The sequence below is a fragment of the Leucoraja erinacea genome, chromosome 23, assembly GCF_028641065.1.
Source record: "Leucoraja erinacea ecotype New England chromosome 23, Leri_hhj_1, whole genome shotgun sequence".
Lineage (NCBI taxonomy): Eukaryota > Metazoa > Chordata > Chondrichthyes > Rajiformes > Rajidae > Leucoraja > Leucoraja erinaceus.
The window spans coordinates 19,793,548-19,820,755 of NC_073399.1; the positions used below are offsets into that span (position 1 = coordinate 19,793,548).

Below are 27,208 nucleotides of genomic sequence, written 5' to 3' on the forward strand. Positions count from 1 at the left end.
TGACAATCCCGCCATCCCAGGAATTAACCTTGTAAACCTAGCTGCACTCCCTCAATAGCAAGAATGTCCTCAAATTAGAGGACCAAAACTGTACACGATACTCCAGGTGTGGCCTCACTTGGGCTCTGTACAACTGCAGAAGGATCTCTTTGCTCCTATATTTGATTCCTCTTGTTATAAAGGCCAACGTGCCATTTGCTTTCTTCACTGCCTGCTGTATGGTGGTGGGTGTGTTTAGTATTGTAAATATTCTTATTGTAAAATATTATTGTAAATAATTGAATGCATTTATTTTTGTTAGAAAATAACTCCAGCACTTTGCATTTTTTTTAACTCGATCCTGGTCCGGGAGATCACGACAGGGTTCAGCACGGATATAAAATCACATGTTTATTGTCGAACTTCCCCACGCATCGTATACAGGTCGCGGTTCATCACGTTGCGAGCTGGAGGGTCAGGGGATATCTACAGCACTGCCACACTGAAGGGCACGGGACCCCCGCACTTGCCCGCTGAGCTCACAGGAAGGGGTTCAGCTTTGCAGCGGCAGCTTCACCCGGTGGGGCAAAGGCGAACCCCGCTACCGGCGGCCAAGCTCCGAACATCGCCCTGCCGTCCGTGCCGCCAGGCTGGGGAGGTCCGCCACCACTCGCCGTCCTCATCGGCCCACTGCCCCACTCGCCGTCGAGGAAGGGGTTCGCTGATGCGGCCGGACTGAGCCCACCTGTGACACGAAGAACAAAGGCGGGGAGATTTGGGAGAACTATTCGGGAGAGTTCGTTTAGCGGACGGAGGAGGGGGCGGGGGGACTGCGAGGTCGTGGGGTCCTAAAGTAAGGCAGATGAGACGGTCGAGGCAAATACAGAGGTAAAGCACAAAAATGCTGGAGAAACTCAGCGGGTGCAGCAGCATCTATGGAACAAAGGAAATAGGCACCCGCTGAGTTTCTCCAGCATTTTTGTGTACCTTCGATTTTCCAGCATCTGCAGTTCCTTCTTAAACACAGAAGTAAATCAAGCAGGTTCGGTAGACTTAACTTGTTTTTTTTAGGCAGAGAACAGTGGAAGAATAGTGGCTAAGCTCCATACTGTGTATTTCAATGCAAGAGACCTGGGTGAGAGGTAAGGCAGATGCACTCAGGACAAGGATAGGTACATGGGATTAAGGTATTGTAGCTATTACAGAAACGTGGCTGAAGGATGCACAGGACTGGCTACTCGGTGGTCCAGGATACAAATGCTATAGGACAGATAGAGGTGGAGGTAGGAGAGGAGGGGGAGTTGTGTTGTTGATTGAGGAGAACATCACAGAGGTACTTAAGAGAGGATATTCTCGTCCATTGAGGCTATAAGGGTGGAATTGAGAAATAAGAAGGGGGTGATCACTTTGATGGGATTGTACTCAATAGCCCCCCCCCCATCCCCAATAGTCAGCAGGGTGAAAAGAGGAAGTACGTAGAAAGATCACAAATAGCTTCAAGAATAATAGGGTGGTATTAGTGGGAGATTTTAACGTTATAACTAACAACTGGGATTGCCATGGTGCTAAAGGCTTGGATGGGTGGAATTGGTTCAGGATTTTTTTTCTCAATCAATTTGCAGATGGCTCTTCTAGAGAAGGGGCAAAAAATCATTCTTCTCATGGTAAATACGCAGGGCAGATGATTGAAGTGTTAGTGGAAGAGCACTTTGGGATCAGCATCCCATAATTCTATCAGTTTTACATAGTTAAGAGAAAGGATAGGTCTGGTTCACAAGGTGAAGTCCTAAACTGGGGTAAGACCAATTCTGATGGTATTGGACAGGAAGTTTCAAAAGTTGATCGGAGTTGGTTGTTTGCAGGTAAAGGGACGTCAGCAAATGCGAGACCTTTAAACATGAGATTACAAGAGCTCAGCGTCAGCATGTTTCTGTTGGAGTAAAGCGCAAGGCTAGCAAGAGTAGGGAGCCCGGATGACAAGAGAGATTGAGGTACTGGTCAAGAAAAAGAAAGAGCCATCTGTTAGGCAAAAGCAGCTAAGATCAAGTGAATTCCTTGAAGATGAAAGGAGGGGTGTAGGGGGTACAAGGTACCACAAAGTAGACTGGTCTAGGGTGAGCTGGCCAATTGGTTACAACATTGGCTTGGTGGTAGCAGTCAAAGGGTGACAGTGGAGGGTTGTTTTTCAGATTGGAAGCCTCGGCCCTGCAGAGATCGGTGCCACATTCTCTGTTTGTTATTTGTATTAATGATTTGGCTGAGAATATAGATGGCATAGTTAGTAAGTTGGCAGATGAAACAAAAATTGGTGGTATAGAGGACAGTGAAGGAGGTCATCTAAGATCATGACAGGATCTTGATCAGTTGGGTAAGGAGACCAAGGAATGACAGATGGAGTTTAATTCGGGTAAATGGGAGCTGTTGCATTTGGTAAGACAAACCAGGGCAGGACTTGCACAATAAATGTCAGGCTCCTGGGGAGTTTTATATGACAGAGATATCTGGGGGAGGAGGTACATAGTTATATCCAACCACCAACCCCATTCCCCAAATAAATGTTTGTCCATTTTTCCCCCTTCAAGTGTCCCTTGGTTACGCCTGACCTTCCCATTCTACAGATGTCTCCCGAGCACTAGTGCGCTCTGACTGTTTACCTGGTGTGTGGAAAGGATTCTTGCTGTTGAGCCTGCGAGAAGGTGCAGTCAGCACTGCGCCCAGGTTTGCCAGCGACGAGGTGTGAGGATCCAGGAATAACTCTGGAGTCTGAAGCCCATTTGAAAAATCCTTTTGGGAAATCCTCATCTCGGTTACATCGAACACATCAGGGCTGCTGCTGCCATTCTGTTTTGTGCTTGGAATCATTTCGCCCAGCAGCTTTGTTGGTCCTACAGGTTTAGAATTCAAAATTAATTCTCCTCTTTAATCATTCTCCTGAAGCCCTGGGCCCCTCTATCTTTCTGTTCTTATTCCAATGCCATGACGTGGCCCAGAGCAGTGGGCCAACCCTTGAAGAGTCCCTCAGATACAGTTTTTGCCACCAGTTAGTCAGTGAGCCAGTATTAGGAAAGTGACCACTTCAGTCTCCTCGTAGTTCTGCTCTGAGGTGATGGGAGCTTCAGTGTCTGGGAGTTAGTACTGACCTTTCCTCTTTTCACATGTTCACTGACATGCTCTACACTTGTTTCTACAGTATTTCAGATTTCAGCTTCTTTTCTCCCTGTTTTCCTCCACTTTCTGTGTTAAATGTTCACCAACCATTCTGTGACAGGATTGGAATGAAAGATCTTGTTCCACCTCCATTCCTGGTCTGTTGACAAGCTGAACATGTACTTCTCACCATTACTTCCATATCCATCCACAACCCCACCCCTACACCCCTGAGTATCTCTACTCTTTTAACATAACCTCTGTGAGTTTGCCTACACTGCCCAGTGCAGCTCTGGAGGGACTCTCTGCCATTTTATATTTTATTCTAGACAAGCCATTACATCAAACATCATTTGTCTTACCAACAACACCCCAGTGGTTAGCGTGGGCTATAAAGGAGGGTGACCAAACGTCTCTGCCTCCGTGTGGGTGACCTGGGCTGGAGCCGCTGTTGAACTGGACGTCCCATGAATCAGCCCTGGTCTCCGTTGGAAACAGCGGGGCACCGAAGACATCGGCAAACTCCAGCAGCAAGGGCTAGGGTGAGGAGAGGAGTGTCAGAGAAGTGAGCAGCACTGAGAACTCCAAAATATTCCTTCATTCCCTGGCTCTCCTCCCTCCCTGTGAGATGTGACACTCTTCACTTCAAACAACCACTCATGCCTCACCCAGGAACCCTGGCAAAACCATGTGTAGAACACAAAGTGCTGGACTAACTCAATGGGTCAGGCAGTATCCCTGGAGGACATGATTAAGTGATGTTTCAGGGCCAGGACCCTTCTTCAGACTTTTGGTCGTACCCCATCCTTGTCTGTTTCTGCACCCAGATAGCGGGTCACTGTTGCCAACAGCAACCCTGGATGAACCTTTGTCCTCCAGAGGTGCTCAGACCAACTCTAGCAGTTTGGGGTTTGATCCCTCACCTGGCACTAGTCTGCCAGTGGAATGGCCATGGCATGACGCTAGTGATGTGTTGGTAGGTGCCCGACCGTGCGGTGTGAACCAGAGGGTCATCCCCTGTTGGTGCGGTGGGAGAGATAGGGAAGGTCCATCTGTAGTTCCTGTACCTGGCTGCAGTGGGACAAAGAGGTAGAACTGGATGCTCACCGTAACCTTCACACTGCCTGAACTCTCTGAGCAAATCGCAGCCACAGGTTTCCTGACAAAGTGGTTACAGTATGTAGGAAAATGAAGCACGTCACACCCAAGAATGAAATAAATGTCCAGAAACTCTGTTTTGGAAACACTGGTCCCTGGACTAACTCCCCAACTTCAAAGTAGTGCCACGCTTGTGGGAAGAGGGAGGATCTTGGTGTAAGAGAGACAGACTCCTGAGAGTGCAGTGCAGACTCAGCATAGCACCGGTCTTTGTAGGATCTGGAACCCTCGAAGCTGAGTGGAGAGAGTTCCTTGTGGAACCACGTCTAAGGTCACCTTGTAGCAGACCGCATTCGATTGTACCTCCTTCCTCCCCTCCACAGGGTTGAACTCTTGGTGACTTGGCTCCGGTCCTCTTTGAGGACTTCCATCCTCATCCTCGTCACTTTCATCCGGGGGTGAACTTGTTCTCCGTCCCTAGATGGTAAATCATTCTTGATAAATTACACTTGGAAATCAGAACATGAGGAAATGAAATGGAAATTGAAATCTGGAGAGATGGATTAATCAGCTATCCAAATATTCGGCTGCCCCACTGGCGTGACATTTGGCTCAACGTGTGGTGTTTTCCGCACTCCCTTTATACTCACTGGTGCCCATGTGTGTCAACACTGGGAAAATCAAAGGCCTGTTCAACCTATAGGCTTCATTGTCATTTAGAGAAGACAAAGTGGTTGAATGGATGGGTGGTGTGGTTGTACATATGGATTTTCAAAAGGTAATTGTAGAGGCAATAAACAACCAGAACGGTATTCAAGGAGAATGTGGACTGGTGGGAGTGGAGATGAGCGGACCAAGCAATGTAATGAAGCACAGAGATATCGAGTCATAGCTATATTGCACGGGAACAGGCCCTTCAGTCCAACTGTCCATGCCAACCAAGATACACCATCCTTGCTTGTCCCACTTGCCCACATCCGACTCAAATCCCTCTAAACCTTTCCTTTCCATTTACCTGATCAAATGTCTTCTAAATGTTGTTATTGTGCCTGCCTCAGCCACCTCCTCTTACAGCTCGTTCCATACACCCACCACCTTATTGGTGGAAAAGTTGCCCCTTAGATCTTTCTCCTCCCGCCTTAAACCTATGCCCTTGATTCCTGTAACCTGGGAACAAAGGCCTTGTTTGTTCACCATATCTATTCCCCTCATGATTTTATACACCTCTATAAGGTCACCCATCACTCTCCTGTGTGTCAAGGAATAAAGTCCTAGTCTGCTCAACCCCTTCCTGCAGCTCAGGTCCTCGGGTCCTGGCAATATCCTCGTAAATCTTCTCTGCACTTTGTGAAGCAAAATATCAAGGACCCCTTACAAGTCTCACCCAAATCAACCGTCACTCCGAGACCTACTGACTTACCCCTGGCCCTTACAGATACATTCCCTGTTGTTCCTGACACACTCCCGGTCATCCATATTCACTCCCTGTCATTCCTGTCACCAGAGAAATTCGACCTCAATGTTAGCCCCAACACTGGCCCTTGCAATAATAACCTCACTGACCTGCCCCTCCAGCTCGGTAACAACCCCTGTGTACTGGCAGCCTTCCAATGTATTGACTCTCTCCCCGTCTCTTCCCCCACCCACTTTCCTGTCAAAGCCAAGGTCCTCCCTTGAATGCAGCTGAAATTGGGCATTGGCCCCTCAGCACTGCCCCCCTGAGGGTGAAATCATCCCCCAGCATGCCCATCCTTCAGGTGGGTGGACTCTCCGTGGCCACTGATAACTGCAATATAGAGCTCTGGTAAGCCCCCTGTCCTCGCCAGCCTCCTTAGCAGTGAAGGTCTTCCTGCAGTTAGTTACCCCCTGTGCTCCCCACCAAGATATGTGAAAAGAAAGAGATTAGTTAAAACAAATGTAGGTCCCTTGCAGTCAGAAACAGGTGAGTTGATCATGGGGAACAAGGATATGGCGGACCAATTGAATAACTACTTTGGTTCCGTCTTCACTAAGGAAGACATAAATAATTTGCCGGAAATAGCAGGAGAAATCCAGGTTAGCCGGGAAGTGGTGTTGGGTAAATTGAATGGATTAAAGGCCGATAAATCCCCAGGGCCAGATAGGCTGCATCCCAGAGTACTTAAGGAAGTAGCTCCAGAAATAGTGGATGCATTAGTAATAATCTTCCAAAACTCTTTAGATTCTGCAGTAGTTCCTGAAGATTGGCGGGTAGCAAACGTAACCCCACTTTAAAGATGGGAGGGAGAGAGAAAATGGGGAATTACAGACCAGTTAGTCTAACATCGGTAGTGGGGAAACTGCTAGAGTCAGTTATTAAAGATGGGATAGCAGCACATTTGGAAAGTGGTGAAATCATTGGACAAAGTCAGCATGGATTTACGAAAGGTAAATCATGTCTGACGAATCTCATAGACTTTTTCGAGGATGTAACTAGTAACGTGGATAGGGGAGAACCAGTGGATGTGGTGTATCTGGACTTCCAGAAGGCTTTCGACAAGGTCCCACATAAGAGATTAGTATACAAACTTAAAGCACACGGCATTGGGGGTTCAGTATTGATGTGGATAGAGAACTGGCTGGCAAACAGGAAGCAAAGAGTAGGAGTAAACGGGTCCTTTTCACAATGGCAGGCAGTGACTAGTGGGGTACCGCAAGACTCAGTGCTGGGACCCCAGCTATTTACAATATATATTAATGATCTGGATGAGGGAATTGAAGGCAATATCTCCAAGTTTGCGGATGACCCGAAGCTGGGGGGCAGTGTTAACTGTGAGGAGGATGCTAGGAGACTGCAAGGTGACTTGGATAGGCTGGGTGAGTGGGCAAATGTTTGGCAGATGCAGTATAATGTGGATAAATGTGAGGTTATCCATTTTGGTGGCAAAAACGGGAAAGCAGACTAGCTCTAAATGGTGGCTTGGGAAAGGGGGAGATGCAGCGCATGGAACCAGTCATTGAAGGTAGACCATGCAGGTGCAGCAGGCATAAAGAAAGCGAATGGTATGTTAGCTTTCATTGCAAAAGGATTTGAGTATAGGAGCAGGGAGGTTCTACTGCAGTTGTACAGGGTCTTGGTGAGACCACACCCGGAGTATTGCGTACAGTTTTGGTCTCCAAATCTGAGGAAGGATATTATTGCCATAGAGGGAGTGCAGAGACGGTTCACCAGACTGATTCCTGGGATGTCAGGACTGTCTTATGAAGAAAGACTGGATAGACTTGGTTTATACTCTCTAGAATTTAGGAGATTGAGAGGGGATCTTATAGAAACTTACAAAATTCTTAAGGGGTTGGACAGGCTAGATGCACGAAGATTGTTCCCGATGTTGGGGAAGTCCAGGACAAGGGTCACAGCTTAAGGATAAGGGGGAAATCCTTTAAAACCGAGATGAGAAGAACTTTTTTCACACAGAGAGTGGTGAATCTCTGGAACTCTCTGCCACAGAGGGTAGTTGAGGCCAGTTCATTGGCTATATTTAAGAGGGAGTTAGATGTGGCCCTTGTGGCTAAGGGGATCAGGGGGTATGGAGAGAAGGCAGGTACGGGATACTGAGTTGGATGATCAGCCATGACCATATTGAATGGCGGTGCAGGCTCGAAGGGCCGAATGGCCTACTCCTGCACCTAATTTCTATGTTTCTATGTTTCTATGTGCTGCCCCTCTGTCAGGATGTCACTGCTCCATTATTGCTCCTCTAACTGTAACTAAACTCTCAGTGTAGCTCCTCCAGCAGTATAAGAGCCCCTCTGGGAACCACTAGGTGGCCCGCTTCACCCCCTCTCCTCCCCACCAGGGTACAAGGACCCTCTGTACCAGGCTTCTGTATGGACACCAACAGAGCAATGACCCCCAGAACTGGTCCTTCTGCAGGTCAAAGCTCACCAGGAGATGACCCCTCCCCGGACTGTCCCTCCAACAGTGCCACCCACCCCTCACTCCGCCCTCTGTTGGCACAGTATTCCCATGAGCAGCCCCGTTGAATGTACGGGAAGATTTTCTGTTCAAAGCTTTTGTGTTCAATGCTAGCTCGTATCTCGCAGAAGATAGTGCTGTGGGCGGCAAACCAGGCTGAGCTCAGGAAGTGCAAGGAACCGCACTTTTCACAATGAAAAAATGCTGAAGTAACTCAGTGGGTCAGGCAGCGTCTCTGGAGAAGATGGATAGGTGGTGTTTTGGATCAGGACCCATCTTCAGGCTGATTGTGGTTGGGGGTGGGGAGAACATAGTTTGACAAGTGATAGGTGGACACAGATGAGGGCGGGGGAGTGTTGATTAGCAGCTGGTTGGACAAAGGCCAAAGATGAAAAGTGTGAGATGAGGAGAGAAGAGGGGTGAAATATGAAGCCTGAGAAAGGAATATAGATGGAAGGAGAGACTGAGGAGGAGCAGGAAGAGGAGAAATGGGTGCAACTCCAAGTGGGGCACAGAGAAGAGAAGTGGCGAAATGGGGAGTGGTTGTTTATAGATTAGTTCCCTCAAATTGGAGAATCAATGTTCATACCATGAGGTAGTATGCCAGCTAAGCAGAATCTGAGGTGCCGCGAGGTTGGTCCTGTGTTGAGGGGGAGGGAGGGTGGGTATGGATGGGACCCTGACTTGAGCCGGTTCGAGGTGAGTGGGTGGGTGGGGGCTGGTGTGGTGGGGGGGGAGGGGGGGGGGAGAGGGGGAGGGGGGGAGAGAGCCTGTACTGAGGGGCCGATGCTCACCTCGGCTGCATTCTCAGCCTCGGGCCTGCTCCTTGCCAGGGCGAGCTGTACCTGGAGCTCCTCTTCCTCACTGGTGTGCGGCCTGGTCTCCTCCAGGTCGGGGTTAAACCACGGCAACCGGGAGAGAGCTGCAAGAACAAGCGGAGAGTAGATGTCAGCACCACAATGGGCCGCTTCTGGCCCAGACATGGGCAGCTGGAGACTTGTCTCGGTGGGACCTTGGTGACGGTCACTCCACATCAGGGGAGAGGGAGAGCGGGGCAAGGACGGGCCGGGGGGGAGGGGCATGGGCTGGGGCAGCGGATGATGCAATGTGCATTCAGACACATTGCCCTTTTGTTATTGTAATAACTCCCAGCCTTTTATTCTGCTTTACCCTAATGCCCCTGTCCCACTTAGGAAACCTGAACGGAAACCTCTGGAGACTTTGCACCCTACCCAAGGTTTCCGTGCGGTTCCCGGAGGTTGCAGGTAGTGGAAGCAGGTAGGGAGACTGACAAAAACCTCCAGGAAACGCACAAAAACCTTGGGTGGGGCGCAAAGTCTCCAGAGGTTTCCGTTCAGGTTTCCTAAGTGGGACAGGGGCTGTACACTCATACTCCCTATACCTTCCTGCCATAGTCCTTTTAGCAATCCTCATATTAGAAACGTTCTCGAGCTTTGCCTCTACTCTTTGATTTTCCCATTTCACAACCTTAATCCCTGGCTAACATTTAAATTCGAACTCCCTCTGTGTCCACAGCTCTACAGTTCAAGGAACGCTGGACCCCACACGGTTCAGGTGCAAACCACCCTGAGGGAACAGCTCCCCAACTCCCCTGTGCATGAACCAGACACACTGCTACCATGCTAATCCCAGCATCATGCGCTCCGTTCCCCGATCTTATTTGCTCCTCTGCCAATTTAATAAATGTTTCAGATAATACATAAAACAGCACAGGAACAGGACCTTTGATTCACAATGTCCCTGCGAACATGATGCCATTAAACTAATCTCTTCTGCCTGTGCCTGATCTATTTCCCCTCCATTTCATGCGTATCCATTGGTCTATCTAAAAGCCACTTAAATGCCACCATCATATCAGCCTCCGCCATCAACCTCGCAGTGTGATCCAGGCAGTCACCACTCTCGATCTTTAGACTTTAGGGATACAACATGGACACAGGCCCTTCGGCCCATCGAGTCTCCGCCAACCAACGATCCCCATACACCAACACTAGCCGACACATTAGGGATAATCTACAATTATTCCGAAACCAATTAACCTACAAACCTCTACATCTACATGAGTTAGATGGAGCTCTAGGGGCTAGCGGAGTCAAGGGATATGGGGAGAAGGCAGGCACAGGTTATTGATACGGGACGATCAGCCATGATCACAATGAATGCTGGCTCGAAGGGCCGAATGGTCTCCTCCTGCACCTATTTTCTATGTTTCTATGTATGTTTCTATCTTTGGAGTGTGGGAGGAAACTGGAGCATCCGGAGGAACCCCACGCGGTCTCAGGGAGAACGAGCAAACTCCTTGCACATCGTTCGTGTAATTGGACAACCAGAATGGCTCATGACATTCTAAATGCAGCCTAAACAAATTCCTATAAAGCTGCAACTTGATTTCCCGACACTAATGCCCAATGTCCCGACCAATGAAGACAATCCTACCAGAAACTTTCTTTACCACTGTATCTAGGGGGCTATGGATTGGACCACAAGCTTCATTTACCATTCACTGGACACTTTCCCAAGCCAGATCCCTGCAGAACTCATTGGTCACAGACCTCCAGCCTGAATAATGTCCTTCCGCCACAAACCCTGACTTCTATGAGTAAGCCAGTTCTGAATCTAAATTATCAGCTCACCATTTTACTTAATATTCTGGGTCAGCCTACCATGAGGACCTTAGTGAAATCCATCTAGACAACATCCACTGCCCTACCCTCGTAAATCTTCATCACCTCCTATAAAAACTCAATAATAGTCCGGAGATTATTATTTTAAATTCTATTTCTTAATTTGGAGCCCGCCATTCTTTGGGTTGTCTGTCCATCAGCAGAGGCCTCTGAGTTGAGGAGTTGTACAGCCAGCTCCAATGGTAGATCCAACAAACCCAGCCTACATCCAGTCTGCTCTCTTAACTGAAACACCCCATTCCAGACAATATCCTTGTGAATCTCCTCTGCACCCTCTCCATTATAATCATGTCCTTCTGATAGTGGTGACCAGAACTGTACATAATATTCCAGCTGTGGCATAAACTGTGGCAAAGTTTGATAAAGCTCCCTGCTCTTGTGTTCAACATCTGGGCCAATGAAGACTGGTATTCCATATACCATCGGCACCACTGTATCCACCCACACTGCCACCTTCAGGGTACCTTGGATTTGGAGACTCTGGCCCCTGCGTCTCTCAGTTCTCCCAAGGGGTTCAACATTGATTGTACATGTCCTATCTTTAATAGTCCTTCTAACGTGTATCATCCCCACACTTATCAGGATTAACTTCCACACCCATTGCTCTGGCTATCTGACCAACTCTCTAATGTCATCCATTAACCCAAGACTTTACTGTCAAATACACCAACGATTATAGAAACATAGAAAATAGGTGCAGGAGTAGGCCATTCGCCCTTCGAGCCTGCACCGCCATTCAATATGATCATGGCTGATCATCCAACTCAGTATCCTGTACCTGCTTTCTCTCCATACCCCCTGATCCCTTTAGCCACAAGGGTCACATCTAATTCCCTCTTAAATATAGCCAATGAACTGGCCTCAATTACCTTCTGTGGCAGAGAATTCCACAGATTCACCACTCTCTGTGTGAAAAAAGTTTTTCTCATCTCGGTCCTAAAAGACTCCTCCCTTATCCTTAAACTGTGACCCCTTGTTCTGGACTTCCCCAACATCGGGAACAATCTTCCTGCATCTAGCCTGTCCAACCCATTAAGAATTTTGTAAGTTTCTATAAGATCCCCCCTCAATCTTCTAAATCCTAGCGAGTACAAGCCGAGTCTATCCAGTCTTTCTTCATATGAAAGTCCTGCCATCCCAGGATGACACTTGTTAACTTACTAATCATGTCTCCTACATTCATACCCACCATTCCTGTATATAACAATCAGTAATGGGCCCCATCACCGAGCCTTGTGGAACACCACTGGTCAATGACTTCACATTACAAAAGCAACCCTCCAGTATTGGTCTCCTGTGAGCAATTCAATTTTGGATCCATTTTTGCAACTTGCCTTCGATCCTGTGGGTTCCAACCCCTTAGACCCATCTTCCACGTGGGATCTTGCTACTGACCGTACTGAAGTACATGTAGATTACATCAACCACACTGCCCTCATCAACATGCTTTTTACACCTTTGAAGCATTCATTTGTTTTCAGACAGGTCAGAGAAGCACAATGATGTGCAGTGGTGCAGCCAGTAGGCCTGCAGCTTCAGAAATTCAGTGCCCAGGATACAATCTCGACTCTGGGTGTTATCTGCTTGGAGTTTGTATATTCTCCCCAAACCCACATTGGCTTCCCCCCATTGCTTTAGTTTCCATCCACATCCTAACTGTGTGTAGGTAGGTTAATGGGCCTCTCTTCAATGCCTCTGTACATGGATCGGTAGAAAATGAGGCCAGTTGATGGGAATGTGGGAAGAATAAAATAGCATTAATGAAGCGTTAGTGTAAATTGTTGTTTGATGGTATAAAAGACATTTGGACAAGTATATGAATATGGAAGTTTAGAGACGTATGGGCCAGGTTCAGCCAAATGGGACTAACATGGGTTGGCATGGATGAGTTGGGCTGAAGGGCCTGTTCCCATGCCATTTAGCTCAATGACTCTAATATCTCCCCTTTGCAATACCATGCTGAATATCTTTGAAATACTACTGAGTTATCCATCTTAGATAACACCATCAAATATTTTAGAATAATTTCCCTACTATTGACACGAGACTCACAGGCCTGCAATCATCTGGCTTTTCCCTACTGCTCTTCCTGTTGGAAGTGGTCACACTTGCTGTCCTTCAGTCACCTGGAGCCTCATCTGTGGCCAGCAAAGATTTAACGATCTCTCTGGCCCCAGCGATCTCGTGTTGTAGCAGCCTGCGATGCTGGTCAATGGGTCAAGGTACAATATCCACCTCTGGTGCCACCAGGGACATCTAATATTTCCTCCATTTTAACAGTAGCCTATTATAGGATTTTGCTGTCCCTTCCTTGAATTCTCCAACTACGATATCTTTCTCCCTGGAGAAGTGTTCATTCAAGATGTCACCTACTTCCTCTGGCTCCAGGCACAAGCTGCCACCTTGGTTTTGGAGAGAGCCGACTCTTTCCCTGCTTCCCCTCTTGAACTTAATCAAATCTTTTGCAAAGATCCTGGAGAACCACTTGTGGGGGCTCCCACTGTTGGGTGGCCTTGCCCAGCCCTCGCCTAGTGTCACTGATCAGCTGACAGTTATGTCAGTAACCAGGCTGCATGTTTCCTCTGTTCCAACTTCTAATGGCAGATGCAGAGCGAACCGCCACTCCCGAAGCGCATTACGTCAAGGCATTCCATCTTGTTAATATTGTACCAAAGGGCGGCCACTGAGCAGGTCAACATGTCTGTTTAATTCCCAGCAATCCCAGTGTTCCTGGTATAGTGGATGGGATTACAGAATGTTTGCATGAAATGCTCTGCCAATAATCCCGGCAGCCCCCGCTCTGGGCACAGCTGCAGTTCACTCTATCCGCAGCCACTGACCTCTTGCCACACTTGTGCAAGCACCCCGCTGTTTCTGACCCTGCTGTCACTGCCCCCAGCACTGTGTACATTGATAAAAGTCGCTGAGCTTGAAGAGACTGGACTGTGCTCACTGTTCAGCCGCTGCATTAGCAGTTCTGTGGTGGGGGTGTAGGCTGCACAAGGGAGTCACCACCTCGCTCACCACTCCACTGCTCCCCCGATCGCTTCATGTTCATAAATGATAGGAGCAGAATTATGCCATTCGGCCCATCAAGTCTATTCAACCATTCACTCATGGCTGATCTATCTTTCCCTCTCAACCCCATTCTCCTTCTCCCCATAACCCCTGACACCCGTACTAATCTGTCAGTCTCCGCCTTAAAAATCTCCATTGACTTGGCCTCCACCGCCTTCAGTTGCCACTTGTGATCGATATGTTCACCACACTCAGTGGGGCTGTGATTTGAAACAAAACCATCTTCACCCAGGCAGGTCTGGTGACCCAGGCTGGCCACAGGGGAGGGGACGTCCCTTGGTGCACAGTGAAGCAAGCACAGAGACAAAGAATCACACATTCCCACCCTCGCTCTTCCAGCCTCTTCTTACCTCCTCCACAGAATCTCCCGACAGAGCCTTGATGCCCTTACAAGATCACAGGTGATCTCCTGCCAGCTTGGAAATATCTCACTCACGTTCTCTCCCCATCACCTCCAGCAAACACTGATCTCATCAGACCTTTCCCAGATCCACACACCTCACCTGACTGCTGCTGGAACAGCTGCATTGCATGGAACCTGGGAATTGAAGAGGGAACTTCACTCTGTGTCCAGCCCTGGGAGTGTATAACAGGACAGTGGGAATGTATAACAGGACATAGAGGGAGCTTTAATCAGGTGTCTATCCCATACCTTGAGTGTGTGTGGTGTGAGAATGTAGAGGGAGTTTGTATCCAACCAGTGATGCCCTTTCCTGATGTGACTGGGACAGCATAGATGAAACTTCACCCTGTGTCAATTCAGTATAGATTTTACACACACATGAATTATCCAAATTTAAAAAAGCATGAGATGTCCTTGGACCAAGCTGTGTGTGATCACAGGGGGTCTCTATCGTAGATACACAGTGACATGCTGCAATGCAGCATAAACAAGGAATGTGAGTCATCATTTTGAATGCCGTTTCTATGAAGAGTTGTAAGTAACTTTATTTCTCCCTCGCTGATATTAATTGAGAAGAATTTGATTGCTGGAATTATTCCACCTGTAGAAGGTTTCACATGCTGCCATGTGAAGCGTTGATTGTACAATGTTACAGCGGGGCTGATCAAGCTTGTGTCTATTTACAGGATGTTGGAATACTAAGTCCATAAGTTTGAGGAGCAGAATTAGGCCATTTGGCCCATCGAGTCTACGCTGCGATTGAATCATGGCTGGTCTATCTTTTCCTCTCAACCCCATTTTCCTGCTTTCTCCACAAAACCTTTGACACCCGAATCTGTCAATCGATGTGTTAAAAATACCCAAACATTTGGCTTCCACAGCCTTATGTGGCAATGAATTCTACAAATTCACAAACCTCTGGCTAAAGAAATTTCTTGTTGTCTCCTTACTATAGATATGTCAATAGCCAATAGACACTAGGTGCAGGAGTAGGCCATTCGGCCCGTCGAGCCAGCACCACCATTCAATGTGATGATGGCTGATCATCCCCAATCAGTACCCCTTACCCCGATGACTCCTTGTATTCTGAGGCTGTGCCCTCTGGTCCTAGACTCTTCCACTGGGGGAAACATACTTTCCACATCCATTCTGTCTATGTCTTTCATTATACGGTAAGTTTCTATGAGATCCCCTCATCCTTCTAAACTCCAGCGTGTACAGGCCCGGAGCTGTCAAACTCTCAAACATCAAACTACCGATGCTAGCTTTTATTCCACGTCTTGATTTAAATTCAAATTAATATCTCAGGTCTAATCTTCTGGACGTAATTAGTGTGCAAGCCCCACATCCAGGGTGTTACAAGCTCCTTGTAGTTCAGTGCTGCAGACACAGGAGTCACAGAGCACCATCAGCTCCCTGCTCCCACATCAGCGTGCTCTCTCTGATTGGGATAGGGCATCACCCTCAGTGATCAGATCTCCCGTGAGACCAGTTGCAAAGAAGAATCATTAAATATGTCAGTGAATCTCTCTCCATAGAAGCTGCCTGACCTGCTGAGTATTCTCAGTATTTTCTGCTTATTTCCGATTTCCAGCATCTGTCTGTGTTTTTGCTTTGCAAAGCGATGACTCCAGGTCAGGGGTCGCAGAGCGAGGTGTATCCTCCTTCCAGACAGGTCACTGCTCAGTGGTGGGGATGATGGACCTTGCCTCCTGTATAAATGCTGCTTAATTGCACAGCCACAGACACGCACAGAGATTCCCACTGGCAATGAATGACAAGGACATTTCCTTCCACAGATGCTGCCTGACCCATTGAGTTCCACCAGCAGATTGTTTGTTGCTTAACAAAGACAGCATCAGGAACATCTCAGGATCAGCTCAGCTGGAGGAGCTAATCTATTACAGCCATGGAGACAGAAAAATAGGAGACCGCATGAGGCCATTCGGCCCTCATGCCCAATCCACCATTCAGTGCATTTGTGGCTGATCCACTCTCTCAGCACCATATGCCCCCTCTCCACAGATGCCTTGTTTTTTTCTTTCTTTCTAGAAATCTATCTCCCTTCTCTTTCAATAGATTCAGTAACTTGACCGACATCTCTGTGTGGAAGGCGATGGGAGAAATCAGGGAATTGGAAGGGAGACATTGTCCAGGACACATTGAGATTGATGGCATGTCAAGGGTTAGGTAAGGAGATCAGAGTGTTGGGCAGGAGATGGTAGTCGGGGGGTTGTCGGTTCACAAGGACCACGAAGACTAAGATTAATATATTTCTGGAGGTAAGTGGGATGGGAGGAGATGGGGATCAGCAGGGCAGTACCACGGGGGCAGCTTCAACCATGGTCCCATTGAACAGAGGAGCAGGCACAAGGCATTGGGATGCCTACGCTTACTTCCGTTTCCATTTATCTTATACTCAGTTCGGCCCAAAACGTTGCCTATTTCCTTCGCTCAATAGATGCTGCTGCACCCACTGAGTTTCTCCAGAATTTTTGTGTACCTTCGATTTTCCAACATCTGCAGTTCCTTCTTAAACACTTATACTCAGTTCCTGCCTGATATTCATCGTAGGAATGAGTTACATAGATACATAGAAAATAGGTGCAGGAGTAGGCCATTCGGCCCTTCGAGCCTGCACCGCCATTCAATATGATCATGGCTGATCATCCAACTTAGTATCCCGTACCTGCCTTCTCTCCATACCCCCTGATCCCTTTAGCCACGAGGGCCACATCTAACTCCCTCTTAAATGTAGCCAATGAACTGGCCTCAACAACCCTCTGTGGCAGAGAGTTCCAGAGATTCACCACTCTCTGTGTGAAAAATGTTTTTCTCATCTCGGTCTTAAAGGATTTCCCCCTTATCGTTAAGCTGTGACCCCTTGTCATGGACTTCCCCAACATCGGGAACAATCTTCCTGCATCTAGCCTGTCCAGCCCCTTAAGAATTTTGTAAGTTTCTATAAGATCCTCCCTCAATCTCCTAAATTCTAGCGAGTATAAGCCGAGTCTATCCAGTCTTTCTTCATATGAAAGTCCTGACATCCCAGGATTCAGTCTGGTGAACCTTCTCTGTACTCCCTCTATGGCAATAATGTCCTTCCTCAGATTTGGAGACCAAAACTGTACTCAATACTCCAGGTGTGGTCTCACCAAGACCCTGTACAACTGCAAAGGTTGAAGGGAAACTTCCACACTGGGGAGAGGGGGGGGGGGGGGGGGGGGGTGGGGGTGGGATGGGTAATGGAAATTCCTCCTCATCGCCCCCTTGCCCTGGCATTGTGTTCTTCACCAAGTGGTAATGTCTCAGCAACCAACCCGTCAACTCCTTCACAATTATTCCTGTTTCAATCAGATCACACCCCCACCCCCCCAATCGTCCGAACTCTAGCTTGTTCTTTAATTCTCTACAGAATGCAACCTCTTTGTTCCTTCATCTCATCACGTTCCCAAGTAAGTATCTCCTCTGGTTGTCCAGACATTGTCTTATTCACATAACTGCTGCGGCCCTCCTTTACTGCAATTCTCCAACACTTCATTATAATGACCAGCACACTACAGGCCCTAAATACGCTCTCCATTTATACTAATATTCTGCAATCCTTGTCCAGGCAAACCAAGACCACTTCACACCAAAACTGACGGCTGTTCTGTTCAATCATCTTCTTGTCGAAGTGAATAAACCTCATGTTTACCCACGGCCCTCTCCACCTGCCAGCTCCATGTCTGTCAACCTCTGACGGTCCAGAGGAAACATTCCACGTGTGTCCAACCTCTCTTTATAGTTAACGCCTTCTCATTCAAGCAACATTCTGGCAAACCTCTGAGGTAGACAAAAATGCTGGAGAAACTCAACGGGTGAGGCAGCATCTATGGAACGAAGGAATAGGTGACGTTTCGGGTCGAGACTCTTCTTCAGAAGAAGGGCCTCGACCCAAAACAGCAACTATTCCTTCGCTCCATAGATGCTGCCTCACCCGCTGAGATTCTCCAGCATTTGTGTCTACCTTCGATTTTTCCAGCATCTGCAGTTCTTTCCAACACTTCTGGTAAACCTCTTCTGCACCCTTTCCGAGGCATCCACTTCCTTCCTGTAATGGGGCAACCAGACCAGAACTGTACACAATATTCCAAATGCGGTTGAACCACACTTTCCTGCCTTTAATTAATCCTCAATACTGTTAAATCATTAACGAGCCGTCTTGTGAACTAGTTCTTATTACTTTAGTTTTATAATCCGTTTACCTTCTTAGTCATCCTTTGCTGACTTTAAACATTCCCAACCTTGGAGTTATTAATCTTTTTTTCATAACACAGCACGTTCCTTAATCTAAGAACTGAATATTCCATGATTCTTAATGAATATTAATGAATTGGCAGTTTTGAATGATTCATGTAAATGTTCTGGCGTTTTCATTGTCTTAACATCCATCTAGAATCTACATCGCCCATTTATTCCCTCACACCATTGAAACTGGTTTGGAGTAAATTTAAGATCCTCGCTTTCGATTTAATCACTGACCTTCACCAGACCCACATGGAGTTCTCTCATATTATGATCTCTCTGCCCCAGAAGAATCTTCCCGATAAAACGACCACTTAACCTCGTTTCTACACATTGTTGAAAATATGCTTTCTTAGTTGATCTGGAAAAGTCACTTAAATCCATTGGAGGAATTGCAGTTCAAGGCCCTTCATGTCCGTGTAGCTGACATGATGAAACTCCGGGGAGAACGTTACCTCCACCCGTTGCCCCCTTTAGATTAAATACTTTGGAATTGCGATGGATGGTGCCCAGGAGGGGTGAATAGAAGTGGGGCATCTCCAGAATTCCAGAGTTCTAACCCAACTCAGCGCCTGGTTTGTGGCAGGAGGGAAAGGAAACAGATGGGGTGGGTGGAAGGTGGTTGTGTGCGAGACAATCTAGTTGGAGGTTGGATATTGTTCTCTGGTACTTGGAGCAAGAGAGCCATAGAAACAGAATCAACTGCAGATGCTGGAATTTTGAGCAAAACACAAAGTGCAGGAGGATGAAGAAGGGTCGGACTCGAAACGTCGCCTGGCCACCCCCTCGCCCAATGCAGCCTGAGCCGGTGAGCTCCTCCAGCACCTTGTGTTTTGGAGGAGAGCCGTGGGGTTTTTGCTGCCCGCCATGTGCCCTGGGTTCCGGGCTGCTGAGAGAGCAGGCGGTGAGATCCATCTGTCTGGTCCACACAGCCACCCTCACTAAACCCTAGGGGTCTATCTGCTCAATATCGCTGATTTATGTGCAGCTGATGCCCCGGGGGTGCAGGGCTCCCCTCAATGTTGCAGATTGATCCAGGTAACTAGCACAACAGACAGCGGCGCGGCGGGATCTGTACTCACGGTTAACGGGGCTCTCGGGAGATCCCCCGCTGTCCTCCCCGTTGCTGTGGGCGGCCGGGCTGAGATGGGCCGAGCCCAGGCCGGCCCGCGGCCTCATCACCACCTGGGACATCCTCTCCTTGGTTCTGAGTGCGTGCACCCGGTCCTGGCGCATCCGCTCCTCGTCCCGGAGTAGAGCGAGTAGCTGGCCGGCCTTGTGGCGCACGTTGGCCCCCTGGTCCTTGCTGTCCTGGTCGATGAAGTGGAAGTCGACCAGCGCCCGGACGGTGTGCATGTTCTCCTTGCACTGCTGGGCCACCTTCTCGGAGCCCGTCTTGAGTAGGTAGTCGAGCAGGGTCAGCGCCTTGTAGACGTGTCTCCAGTTGCGACCCTGGTCACCCAGGCGCCTCCACAACATGGACATAATCTCCGGGAAAGCCCCGACGTGGAAGGTCAGGTCGGCGATCTCGGACATGAGCGAGCTGGCCGGACCCCAGGGGTCGTTGGACGTGGCCTCCCGCACCTTGATCTCGGCGTCCGAGTAGTTGTGGACCAGGTTCTTCATCCGCCGCCGCAGAGCCGACGTGGCCATACTCAATGTCCCGCCGCCCCGCCAGCTCACGCCGACTAGTTCAACCCTGGGAGCCCGGCGTGGAACCGCTTCGCCCGGCTGCCGTCCAAACCGCCGGGCATCGGGGAGCCCCAGCTGCAGCCGAGAATAGGAACGGGTTAGGTCAACACGGCATGCCACATAGCTACCCAGCACGGAAATAGGCCATGCGGCCCATCGCGGCCAAGATATCCCATCCAAGTTAGTCCCATTATTACTCCCCTCCCCATTCCCACACTGACCTTTCTACCCTGGGCCAGAGTGCAGCCACACACACACAAACTGGAGGGACAGCTCGAGTAGCTTACAACCTACCGGTACGAACATTGGATTCTCCAATTGTAGGTAAACACCCCTTCCCCCTCTTATCCCTGTAACCCCCACCCAAACCCGGATGTGCACCCATTTCTCCCGTCACCCTCCACATTCATTCCTCTAGCTTCACATTTCATGCCTTTTCTATCCTTATCAATATAACACATTGTGTCTGTAACATCCAGTCCTGCTAATCAATCTAGCCCTTGTCCAACAAACTGCCAACAAGACCCCTCACCTGTATCCACCTATTTCTTGCCAGGATAGACACAAAGTCCTGGAGCAACTGAGCGGGGCAGGCAGCATCTCTGGAGAAAATAGGATGAGTGACATTTCTAGTCGGGACCCTTGTCAGGCTGTGCCATGTCCACCCCCCCCCCCCCCCCCCCCACCACAATCAGTGCAGGGAAGGGTCCCGACCCGAAACGTCACCTATCCTTGTTCTCCAGAGATGCTGCCTGCCCCGCTGAGTAACTCCAGCACTTCGTGTCTTTCCTGGTAAAGCAGTTCCTTGTGTTGCCTGGGCCCGACCCCCTATCCCTCTGAACCTTTCCATGTCCCCGTCCATATCTCTTGTAACATCTCCGGCTCATTCTCCGCGGCCCGGACCAGGACCAGCCCCGCGCACCAAGCGGGGCACAGTCCGCAGACCAAGGGGCCACAATCCGCACATCGAGCGGGGTCCAGTCCATGGGCTACGGGAACGGCCGGCCGGAGCCGCGCACACGGTCACAGGTGAAGCAATGATTGAGAAGACGGCCGGTCTTTAATCTGGTCAGAACATTGAGGCATTTCATGACCAACAGACGGGGTCAAACTCACCGCTCGCAGAGCAGAGCAGAGCAAACCCGCACCGGTGTCGGCGCGCCACGGGCTGAGCGGGGTTTGCAAATCCTGCAACTGTGGAGGTCGGGCCGGGCAAGAGGCGGTCCCGGGGGGCGGCACAGTGTTTATATCCAGGGTCGGGGGCGGCGTCCTGTTCACACACCCTGCTCCGGCCGCCGAGGAGGAGGGAGGGTGTAACAGAGAGAGCAGACAGAATAATGGAGAGGACCAGAGGATGCATGAGAGGCATCCATGGCGAAAGGGAGAGGGTCAGAAGCGAAAGAGAGTCTGAGACAGAGAGGGAAATATCGGAGAGAAAGTGAGAGATAGAGAGAGAGAGAGAGAGAGAGATAGAGAGGGGGATATAATGCCCCAGAGGAGGGAGAGGCCGAATCAAAGGAAGAAATAAAAGATAGGGAGATAGAGATTGTGTAGGAAGGATCCGCAGATCCTGGTTCTCACCGAAGATAAGGACAAAATGCTGGAGGAAATCTAGGCAGCATCTCTGGAGAAAGGATATAGATGAGGTTTCGTGTCGAGAACCTTCCTCAGACTGATGGTGAGGGGAGAGGGAAACTAGAGAGATGGGGGGTTAGGAGGAACAGGATAGAATTAGATGGGGAGAACAAAGGAAAGGAAGCGAGGACGCAACAGAAAGAAAAATAGATTAAAGCAAGTTAGTGTGAGAGAGATGGTGTAACAGTAGAGAGGCGAGTACCAGATGGAGACAGGAAGAACATGAGGGCGGGAGAAAGAACGGGTAAGATTCAAAAGATGGGAGGAAGGGTCAGTGGGGGAATCGGCCGGAGAAAGCGCGTCTCTGTATCAGACTGGGCAGACAGACAGGAAAGGGGAGATCAGGAGGTGGGAGAGAGTTGGACATAGAGATGGTCAGAGTGACAGCGAATCAGCAAGAGATGGAGATACACGGAGCAGGCGAAGGACAGAGAGCGAGTCCAAGGGATATGGAGAATGGGGCCAGTTCTGGTGGGGACGGGTGGTGTTGCCTCTGTGCAGGTACCACCCGTCACGGGATGGTTCAATGGTCAGGTCATCTCAGCCCGTCCGCCGTGGGAGAGACTGTATGCACTGGGGTCCAGTACTGGTGGGGACGGGTCTGTCACTGTACAATACTGGGGAGCAGTAGCGGTGGGGCCGGCCCGTCTCTTCGTCATTTATTTGTGAGATTGTAAGTATCATTGAAACTTACTGGAGGCTGCGAGAAAATGGGCGTGAAAATGATGTTTCCCGGAATGAGAGTCCATAACCAACGGGCACACTCAGAATGTGGGGATGTACAGTTAGAATGGAGATGAGGACGAATTTATTTAGCCAGAGGTCGGTGAATCTCGTGAATTCATTGCCACAGACGGCTGTAGAAGCCAAGACATTTGGGTATTTTGGTCAGGGGAATGGGGTTGAGAGGGAAAGGTAGATTAAGCATGATTGAATGGCGGAGTAGACTCGATGGGCTGAATATCCTAATTCTACTCCTATGTCTTATGGTCCCAAGAGGGGTGACGGGCGAGGTCCCGGGAGGCTATGTCCTCACGTCGTTCATGTGTTTGGACATTTAGGACAATTGAAGGTTTATTTTTGTTTTCTCGGAAGTCATTAAAATGGAGAAGTTTAGAACGCATGAGTTAGGCCACGGACAGGTCCCTTGGGTCGCCAGCCTCACCATCAGTTAACAAACCCAGTGCCGATCTGATTGCAACCTCAACGTCACATTCGTACCCAACCCCGGCAACCTTTCACCCACCCGCCTCCACAGCCTTCTGTAGCAAAGAATTCCACAGATTCACCACCCTCCGACTAAAGAAATCTCCTCATCTCCTTCCTAAAAGAACAATATTTAATTCTGAGGCTATGATCTCTAGTCCTAGACTCTCCCACTAGTGGAAACATCCACTCATCCACGTGAAGAGCAGCCTTTCATGTTTCAATGAGGTCCCCGCTCATTGTTCTAAACTCCAATGAGTACAGGCCCAGTGCCAACAAACGCTCATCATAGGTTAACATTGAGTTTGCTTTTTTTACTACTGATTCAACTTGCAGATTAACTCTTTGGGAATCCTGCATCAGCACTGCCAAGTCCCTTTCACGTCCGATTTCAGGATTCTCACCCCATTTAGAAAATTGACTATGCATTTATTCCTACTACCAAAATGCATGACTCCACACCTTTCTACACTGTATTCCATCTGCCACTTCTCTGCCCACTCTCCCAACTAGTCCAAGCCCTTTTGCAGAGTCCCTGCTTTCTCTACACTACCTGCCCCACCACCTATTTTCGTATCATCTGCAAACTTTGCCACAAAGCCTTCAATCCTCTCGTCCAATCATTAACGTGAAGAGCAGCGGCCCCAGCACCGACCCTTGGGGAACTCCACTAGTCACTGGCAGCCAACCAGAAAAAGCCCCTTTATTGCCACTCTTTGTCTTCTGCCATCCAGCCAACCTGCTATCCATGCTAGTATCTGCCCTTTGATACCATGGGCTCTCATCCTCCTAAACAGCCTAACATGTGGCACCTTATCAAAGGCTTTCTGAAAATCTAAGTAAACAACATCTACTGACTCTCCTTTGTCTGTCCTGCTATTGACTTCTTCAAAGAATTCCAGCAAATTTGTCAATGCAAGTCCTCCCCTTCATAAAGCCATGCTGACTTCGGCCTATTTTATCATGAACTTCTAAGTACTCCATAACCTCATCCTTCATAATGGATTCTAAAATTTTACCAACCACCGAAGTGAGACTAACCGGCCGATAGTTCCCACTGTTCTGCCTCGCTCCCTTTTTGAGCAGCAGGGTAATATTGGCAATTTTCCAATCATCTGGGACACTCCTGACTCTAGTGATTCCTGAAATATCACTATCAATGCCTCCACAATCTCTAAAGCCACCTTTTTCAGAACCCTGGGGTGCAGTCCACCCGGCCCAAGTGACTTTTCCACCTTCAGCCCTTTCAGCTTCCCAAGAAACTTATCCCTAGTAATAGCCATTCCACTAAATTCCCTCTGCAATTCTGCAATCTCCCACAATGTATACAGGATGCGGGTTTTTTTTTACTGCTCCTGTCACAGTGAACAACTTCATCTTTTCCTAGATTATGCACCATTTGAAACAACTTTGCACACTCACTTTATCCATCTAGATCCATTTGTAGTGTTCTATGTCCTTTGCCGACTTCTCTTATCTATCTTTGTGTCATCAGCAAATTTAGGAACTGTACCTTCAGTGTCTTTGTGCTTGAGGTCCCAGCAATGACCCAGTGACACACCACTTGTTACACTGTACCAATCTGAAAATTACCCATTCACGTTCATTCTGTTTCCTGTTAACCAGTCAGACTGTGATCAATATATTACCCCCTACACCATGAGCTTTTATTATCTGCAATAAACTTTGATGTGGCACTTCATCAAATGCCTTCTTCAAATTCCACAGTTTTTCCTTTATCCACAGCATTGTAATTTTGATGAAACATTGTAATAAATTGATCAAGCATGATTTCTCTTTCACAAAACCATGCTGACTTTGCCTAATTCCCCTGAATGTTCCCAAGTGCCCAGTTGCAATATCTCTGATGATCTTTAGTAAGATACTGCAACACAGCTTCTGATAAAAACAGATGTTGGGCCAAATGTCCAGAGGTTTCACGCTTTCTATCTCCCCACCAAGTGGAAAAAAGGACTCACTTTTCGTATTTTCCAACATTGCCCAATCTATGAAGTTTTGGTAAATTTAAACTAATGAATTAACCTTCCCGCTGGGGCTTTATTTTAAAACACCTGGTGGGAGAAGGGATAGAGCAGTGGTGGAAGGATGCGTTTCTGATTGGAAGTCTGTGACTAGTGGTGTACCACAAGGTTTGGAGCTGTGGCCTGTGTTGTTTGTGAGATATATTTCTGGATGATACAGGAATTGGTGGCATTGTGGGTAGCCAAGTATGTCTAAGGCTACAACAAATATAGATCGGATGGAAAGTTGAGTGGAGCATTGGCAGATCGAATTTAACCCTGGCGTGTACAAGGTGATGCATTTTTTGAGGTTAAATGGGGATTGGACATATATAGTAAATGGTATGGGACACCAAGTGGGGGAGTCTCAAACGAGGGACCGCAGGAGACGGTAAAAGGGGGCAAGGTAAAGGGCCAGTCATTTAAACCCGAGGCGCACAAGAATGTCCTCTTGCAGAGAGCGGTGCATATTGGGTGGGTCATTGGAGTTACTTACAGGGGAGATATTGCATTTTTGAAAGCTCAAGGAAATGAGGGTAATGGGGCAACAGGTGCAGAAGAGATATATCCTGGGCAGACCAGCCATGATCATCCTGAATGGTAGGGTAGGCTAGAGGGGCCGAGTGGCCTACCCCTAAAACATTCCCTGTCTTCTTCCTCGGGATTCACATTTGTTCCATGACCCGAGGAATTTCTAACAGTGAAAACTTTTCTCTGCGCTCTCACTTCCGCGGAGAGAGACCGGAGAGAGACAGCCCGATGCAGAAACACAGCTCGCCTGAGCTATCCCGTGTTATACGCAACACACGGGCCAGGCATCGAGTCTAAACCCGGGTACAAACAAATGGACAACTTTAGGCGCCATGCACCGGATTCCCATCGAGCGGGTTACCTCAAGTTGCGGACTCACACTGGCGGGGCAGAGATGTTGTTTCAGTAAATGATCATTCTAGAATAAATCCATCCCGGCCCCAGTCACTGCGGAGACAATGCGGTAAATATTCGCAACTCATTGATCCCGGGAGCCGGACCGAGGAAGAGCCGCGTTGGGTGCGGTGGGGGGGGGGGACGGGGGGGGGGGGGGGGGGTGGGGGGGGGGGGGGACGGGATCGGCGGAGGGAAGTCCGACCGGGGGGGGGGGGGGGGGGGGGGGGGGGCAGAGCAGGACCTTGGCTGCGGGGAGGCGATAGGTGCGGGCGGTGGATACATTCACAGAGTCAGGGGGGAGAGTCGCGGAGCAGCAGTAATAGGGCCGAACGGCCTCCATGCGGGACCGCGAGGCGCTTCAAAGCCCCCCCCCCCCCCCCTCGCTCTCTATCCCCATATCCCCACCTCCCTCACCCCACTCGTTCATCACTCTCCCTCCCCATTCATTCACCCCACACAAACTCCTCTCCATCACCGTCGTCAGCCAACCTCACCCCCCCCCCCCCCCCATCCCGTCCTCTCAACCCCCACTCACTCTCACCCCCTCCCCTCCCCCTCCCTCACTCCCACCCTTGTCCTTCAATATTCGTCCACTTGCACCGAACCTCCCTCCTCGCTTCTCCCTTTCATTCCCCTTCTCCCGCTACCCCTCTGAAGCCCCTTCAGGCCCTCGGTCCTGTTCTCCCCCCCCCCCCCCCCCCCCCCCCCCCCCACACACACACACCCCCTCGCCGGCTGTACCCCCGGGACCCGCGCACCACACCCCGCGTTCACCAGGCCAGGCACCGCCAGGAGAGACACCGCCAGGACAGGCACCGCTCGCTCGCCGCTGGCACCGCGCAGGTTGCGGCGTCCGGGCCGGTCAGTCCGCAGCCCCTCCCGCCCAGACAGCTCCCCGCACCGACGCGTCAGGCCGGCGGCAGATGCCCGGGCACCGGCCCCAATCTCCTCACCTCCCGCAGTGAGGCAGGTCGGCCTCGGCCCCGCAGCGCAGCACCGGCCGCGGGCGGCACCATCCCTGCTTGTGGAGGCAGTGCGGAGCGGCACACGTTGGGCACAAACCCAACTCCTCGCCCGCCGGATCCTTCATGCAAAC

At 49.4% G+C, this 27,208-nt stretch overlaps 1 protein-coding gene across 3 annotated transcripts; it reads right to left on the reverse strand.

Annotated features, from left to right (window-relative positions):
* Positions 1-265: 265 nt before the first annotated feature.
* Positions 266-27,208, reverse strand: LOC129708358 (epsin-3-like). Of its 3 annotated transcripts, none has more exons than XM_055654045.1 (7): positions 27,066-27,208; positions 19,714-20,398; positions 8,953-9,080; positions 4,588-4,701; positions 3,489-3,663; positions 2,634-2,864; positions 266-724 (listed from the first exon to the last, which is right to left on the reverse strand). In XM_055654045.1, the coding sequence occupies exons 1-7, from the start codon at positions 27,126-27,128 to the stop codon at positions 519-521; spliced, it is 1,602 nt and encodes a 533-aa protein (XP_055510020.1). In that variant the 5' UTR covers positions 27,129-27,208; the 3' UTR covers positions 266-518. The 3 variants fall into 3 exon arrangements, with proteins under 3 accessions (XP_055510020.1, XP_055510022.1, XP_055510021.1); XM_055654047.1 differs by lacking the exon at positions 27,066-27,208 and adding an exon at positions 26,078-26,176; XM_055654046.1 differs by lacking the exon at positions 27,066-27,208 and adding an exon at positions 21,440-21,624.

Bases quoted from the DNA above. Each gene is read 5' to 3' on its own strand.
- LOC129708358 (XM_055654045.1), bottom strand. From the start codon at position 27,128: ATGGTGCCGCCCGCGGCCGGTGCTGCGCTGCGGGGCCGAGGCCGACCT. The intron at 9,081-19,713 runs GTGAGTACAGAT...TTGTTCTTGCAG, and splicing joins TCCCGAGAGCCCCGTTAACC to CTCTCTCCCGGTTGCCGTGG. The intron at 4,702-8,952 runs GTGAGCATCGGC...TTTACCATCTAG, and splicing joins AGGCTGAGAATGCAGCCGAG to GGACGGAGAACAAGTTCACC.